The following is a 6,223-nucleotide window of genomic DNA, read 5'->3' as shown; positions in this document are numbered from 1 at the left end:
GTCTCTCGTTGGCCGGGCTGTGACTGTCCTTCATTGGCCGGGCTGTGGCTGTCTCTCGTTGGCCGGGCTGTGACTGTCTCTCGTTGGCCGGGCTGTGACTGTCTCTCATTGGCCGGGCTGTGACTGTCTCTCATTGGCCGGGCTGTGGCAGTCTCTCGTTGGCCGGGCTGTGAATGTCTCTCATTGGCTGGGCTGTTGCTGGGGGAGGAGGAAACCCTCCTTCTTCCTGCGGGGATGGTAGAGTGGTAGCTAAGGTAATATCCAGGTGCAAGGTGCGTCTCTTCCTGTTGGGTCTGCGATTGACCGGGAATGGTAGGGCCGGAGCCCCCCACCTGCCTCCAGACTCCGTTCTAAATGAAGTTTCCGTTTATTAATTTTCACAACAGGGAAAGTAACTGTTCAATCAAGATGATTTCTAGAGTTTTATTTTATTAATGATGAACAAATTAACCTTGTGGCGCGTGCCCGTTTACTTTGTTTCCATGTATCTGTATTTGAAGAAAACCGCCACTATGATATAAATAACAAAGTGCTGCTGGACACGGTCACAGGTATAGGAACAGCATTCATCTGCGGAGCGCTCTGGCACACATTGTCTCTGTGTCTTCCCCGCAGTCTTTTGCGGGGTCGTGTCCACTTAGAGTTAGGAGAGGTTGTCTCTTGTCCCCTTCCTCGTGGGTGACGGTTCCTGATCCAGGTCTTGGGTTCTGTGCTTTGTGCCTCACTCTTTTCCGGAACAGGAGGAAAACCTGAATTTTGAGCTGGCAGTTTTACTGTTTTGTTATATTTCTCAAGAGCTCTTCCCTGATTAAACAGGATGACATTCCCACCTGTCTGGAATGCTATAGCTGGAAATTATTAAGGGAAATGGATGTTTAGCTGTGCTTTGGATCTCTTTTTCTAGTGAATGAGTTGTGGAATGAAAAGTAGATGATATTATCCGCTGTGAGGAGAAGGCAGTTGGGGTGTAGAATAATGGTGGGAAGGAGACATTTGGGACCGAGACTGTTTCAGTAGTGAATTGGCTCATACAGGCCATTGGACAGTACAGATTATTGCTATCACATTAGATTTTTCAGTAGCAAGAAGGATCTTTCAGTCATTCCAGAAATATAGATTGAGTCCCAGATGTATACACACTTCTTGGTTGCGTGCTAGACACACACTCTGTGGAACAAATTGGATTTTGAAGTCCTTGTTCTCAGGAAACCTTTAACCTAGAGGCTAGAAGGGTAGCGTGCAAATGAACACAGAAATGGAGATATGCTTACCATTTACAATAAGTGCTCAAAGGATAATCTCTTGTTTCCATCATTTTTGAAACATGGAAGTTAATTTAAAGTAAGAATGGCAGATCTTAACGTTTAAAAGAACTGTTCATCTGTCTATGACCCACATTTTTCCAGATTGGAAATTTCTGCCTCATAGTATCTGTCTCTAAAAACAATAGTAACGAACAGACCCATTCCCTGGAGACTCTCTTAGGCAGATCAGCTTTTCTGAGGTGGGGTGCATGGTGGGATGGCAGGCAATGGGGACAGACCTTAGATTCTTGCCCCAAGGCTAGTGAGTCATACTATCTTGAAGAATGTTTAAGGGAACACTTAGGGAGTGAGCCAAAGTTCTTTTTGCTTTGGTTCCCTTACTCTGCCCCTTCCCTGATCAAGAACATTGCTCCTGATGCCTTTTGATTGGGTTGGAGCTGTTTCCCAAGACCATGGTATATTTAGACCCTACTGAAGTTCCAATTATGCCAGGGCTTAGGAAACCCTCACCTGTGGCCGGGCCAACCCCTGCTGTTCTCTTCATCTGACTCCCAAAGTGTGCCCAGCAGGCTGTTCAGGCACGCCCTCACTCCCCAGGAGAGGCTGGCTAACTGGCAGGACCCAGCGGGGAGTGGGGGGTTAGTGGGAGACAGAGAGTCACCAGGAGAAAGCAGGGTACTGCGATGCAGGCATGAGCTGGGACGAGAGGAGGGTCATGCGGGTGAACCACGGACCAGGCAGAGGTTCAAGCCTCAGGGTCCAGAAATCAACTTCTCATGGTCATTCATGCCTCAGTGACAGGCTGGGAAATGGGATCCAAATGGCAAGTGCTTTTTTTTTTTAACAAGAAGAGGATGGACATGCAACCAGCAAAATGAGTTTCTGGTGGCCCAGAGCATGGAGGTACAAGATCACTTTTAAATGGCTTGAGAGCACAACAAATGATACATAAGCCGTACTCCAGTCAGTAGGCTGCGGGGTGGGAGACTGTACAGATGCAAGAAGACAGTCTCACTTATTTTAATCTCAGCATTGGTTGAACCCTCCTGTACATGCTGACCTTTGTTTGTGTTCCTGGCTTAAGACCGTGATTGGATCATTACTTTGCAATCCAAAAGGAACCGAAAAGATCACCAAAAGAAACCCCTTCGCCTGACACTTGAGGAAGCCACATCCTGGAGGCTGAGTGGCTGACCAGTGATGAGGCATTGTCCAGCGTCCTCCACACAAGGCCCGCACCCAAGCTTGGAGACCTGTGAAGAGAGCCTTTAGGTTGATCAAAAGCCTGGAGAAATCGTCTTTGAAGGAAGGTGCAAGAAACAACAACACATTGTGGCCTAACGCGGTGGTGCTTGATACTCGAACGTGTCCAGTGTCCAGCGTGTGGGGCAGGGCAGGGCGAGCAAGGGTCCTTTGCGCCTTGTTCTAGCTTGTCATTTGGCTTCTGTGTGACCCACTGAACTTTGCTAGTCCTCAAGACCAGCACTCTGCACTCTGTCTACAGCTGCTTCCCAGAGCTTTTGGGGCCCGGATAGGAGATGGTGCCTGCGCCATGTGAGAGCACAGTCGTGGCGTGCGTGGCGGGCACTGGGTGCGGTGCTGACATTACTCCTGCTGCCGGTGCTTCCTTTCCGAGCCGGCTGACCCGCAGTGCGTGGTGACAGCTGAGTGGACGGCTGGCCCACAGCCGGCTTTCGGACCAGCTCTGCAGCCCACACTTGGAGCAGTGAGGTTTAGGACGTCCCGGGAGACATTTAAGTAATTTGGGGGGCAGGTGTTGTGTTGCTGTTGAGCGTAAGCCTACGTAAACGAGCAGGCTGTGGAGGTTCCATGTAAGGAAGGCTACTTTGTTTTCAATAGCATTTATAAGGATTTTTTTTAAATACAGAAAACAATAAAGGGAAAAACAGAAATGCTCATCATCCCACCCAGATAGTGCAGGAGCATATGCATGTGGCTGGAAGATGCAAATGCGGAAGCCACCTGCCCCTTTGCCGCTGGTTCCTCTCCCCAAGGGGACCGTGACCGTGGGGGCATGGCCGGCACCACAGCAATGTTCCTGTGCAGCCACTCAGGGTGTGTTCTCCTGTCTGTGAGCTGTTAACAGGCTCACTTCTCATCTTTTCCTGAGGGTGTGGGTTTGGGCCTGAGCAGGTTTCACACTAACTGCGGCCTCTGAGGGTGCTGGGAGGGCTCACTTCAGCTAGTTCCTGGTTCTGTCCCTTTACGGAGCTTTCCCGAGTTCAACCGCCTTCCATCCGCTGTTGCTCTCCTGTGGAGGTTCTCGTAATCTGGCCACAGATGGAGGGGCGATGCTCGGGGGACACGGGGTGTTGTGATAGGGCCACATTTGAAACCAGAGTTAAATATAAATTCTCTGAAAAGTAAATTTTTTCTTTCAAAGGTAAGAAACAAGCTGTTTGGAATATTACATTTAAGATATTTTATTCTTTAGTGATCTGTATTTATTCAAAGCCTGTGGTGTCCCTCCCCCAGTTGCGGCTGTTGATTACACGCTTCCTCCTGCAAGGCCTGAGCTCCTCCAACCCTGCCTCACCGGGGAAGTGGGTGTGTGTGGATCACACCACGGTACAGGGGAGGAAACTGAGGCCTAGAGCAGTTCCGGTCACGCAGCGGAAGAGTGGCAGAGCTAGGATTTGAATCCGTGCCTGTCTGACCCCCAAAGCTGAGTTATTCTGGTATGGGAAATTTTCAGTTGTTGACATGTTAAAACATATATGAGTGATAAGGGAAATTGAGCCAAGTTCATTAAGGACTAAGTCCTTACTACAGGGCTGTGCCTTCCATCACTGAACTGTCTCAGACCTGCGGACCTGGACAGAGCACACTGCGGTCACATGCACGGTGTTGGTTGAGATGAACCTTTGTGGCGTCCTCGTCCTTCCAGCAACGGCGTGAAGGACTCACAATGTGACCCACAAAGGACAGTTTTGTTATCCCCCGTCCTTGGTGCTGCTCATAGTACACACATCTGCGGTTATTTCTGCTGGGTGCTGATGAACCAGTGTCACCTTCTGAATAACGGAGCTTTTTGTTGTTGTCTCTTCCTTTGTAGAGACTTAAAGCCTGAGAATATTCTCCTCGATGACCGTGGTAAGTGAGTGAGCTTTTCACATCTAAAGCATAACACTTTGTTAAGAGGGACTTGGTTACAGAATGTTGATGTGGGCTTAGCCCATTGTTGCAGAACAAACAACAACAAAAAGGAAAACTCTTTGGAAAATATAATAGAAATAACATGGTCATTCCCCTTTATTTAGGCAAGAAGCAGAGTTGGTCATAATTTTCAGTTAACAATTAGAGTTTTAGGAACATATTAAAATAAATCCACAATAAGAACATTTTTCTCTCTCATATTTCTTGCTGTTGGTCCATGTCTTGATTTTTCCCTCAGAGGTGTATTTCCACCCAAGAGCACCTAAGAATTTTCCTTTTTTAAAAAATAACAAATGGTTGTTGAATTTTGTCAGTGCTTTTTCTATCAAGATGACTATATGATGCTCCTTTTTTCTGTTAATATAGTTAATTTTCAAATGTTAAGCTAACTTTTGATTTCTGAAATAAATCCGATGTGGGCATATGAGTTATTCTTTTTTTTTTAAGATTTTATTTATTTATTTGAGAGAGAGAATGAGAGAGAGAGCACATGAGAGGGGGGAGGGTCAGAGGGAGAAGCAGACTCCCTGCTGAGCAGGGAGCCCAATGCGGGACTCAATCCGGGGACTCCAGGATCATGACCTGAGCTGAAGGCAGTCGCTTAACCAACTGAGCCACCCAGCCGCCCTTTATGAGTTATTCTTTACATAGATTGCTAGCTTCTGTTCTCTGATATTTTGAAGATGAAGCTGGCTCTGTTTTTGAGGGCCCTGGGTCTCTATGTCTCTGTAGTGCTGGGAGCACCAGAGTCCTGCTGCGTCTGTGTCCCTGCAGACTCTCCGGGGGCCTAAAAGTCTTGGCTCGGCTCCCCGCTGCTCCCAGCTTCGGCAAGAGTCCCAGCTGGGAGCAGCTGGAGAGCGGCTGTGTGCGCCCCCACTCCCAGTGAACCGCCTCTGGTTTGACCAGGGTTTGCAAATGCTTCTGAGAAAACACTTGTGCCCCTTGAGGCTCACTTCTGGTTGGTTCTCCACACAGGGTCTCAGCACATCCGATCCAGGCGCTGCTGTGGCTCATGGACGCCCTTAAAGTAGAACTTGGTGCAGTTGCTGACAGTGGTAGCATGGCCACCACGACCTTTGCCATCCTGTCCCAAAGCACGTGCCAAGTGTCATTTCTGGGGTGTCTACCGTTTCTTGTTCTTTAGATACTTGGACCTGGTCACATTCTTGTTAAGAATGGAAAGGAATGACAGAACTTTGTTTTGCTTTTCTTGATTTCAGGAGACTTTTAGTCTTTTCTTTTTGTTTTCCTACTCTTTTAATTTTAAAAGTGTAATCCTAGCTATACTTTATGACTTATAAATGCAATTGATTTTAGGTTTTTTAGTATCACCCACTTAAAATTCCCAAGAACTAATTTCCACCAGAAACCATAGAACATAAGAGTAACTCTTTCATTTCCCATCTAGACAGCTTGTTGAGGTTTCTGTTTTTGTCTGTAAAGCATAACCTGACATTTGTGGTGAAATTAGGTTTAAAAGGATGATTATCAAGAGAACTACAGACAAATATTTCTGATGAACATAGATACAAAAATCCTCAACAAAATACTAGCAAACTGAATCCAAGAATACATTAAAAAATTCATTCACCACAGTCAAGTGTGATTTATTCCCGGGATGCAAGGGTGGTTCAGTATTCACAAATCAATCAACGTAATATATCACATCAATAAGAGAAAGGATAAAACCACACGATCATTTCAGTAGATGCAGAAAAAGCATTTGACAAAGTACAACATCCATTCATGGTAAAAACTCTCAACAAAGTAGGTTGAGAGGG

General features: G+C 46.8%; 1 protein-coding gene across 13 annotated transcripts in view; it reads left to right on the top strand.

Moving 5' to 3' along the window:
• GRK4 (G protein-coupled receptor kinase 4) overlaps window positions 1-6,223 on the top strand; it is a 99,130-nt gene that overhangs the window by 75,266 nt on the left and 17,641 nt on the right. For 12 of the 13 annotated variants that reach the window (XM_035005410.1, XM_035005418.1, XM_035005412.1 and 9 more), the window contains one exon: window positions 4,342-4,379. The exons of the other annotated variant lie outside the window; for it this stretch is intronic. In XM_035005410.1, coding sequence (XP_034861301.1) covers window positions 4,342-4,379 — 38 coding nt within the window. The remainder of the gene's footprint in view (window positions 1-4,341; window positions 4,380-6,223) is intronic. 13 annotated transcript variants of the gene reach the window in all.

The sequence above is a fragment of the Mirounga leonina genome, unplaced genomic scaffold (genome assembly GCF_011800145.1).
Source record: "Mirounga leonina isolate KUSES-001 unplaced genomic scaffold, KU_Mleo_1.0 Mir_129, whole genome shotgun sequence".
NCBI lineage: Eukaryota > Metazoa > Chordata > Mammalia > Carnivora > Phocidae > Mirounga > Mirounga leonina.
Note: the sequence above shows the minus strand (reverse complement) of the source record. Positions and strands in the feature narration are given on the sequence as shown.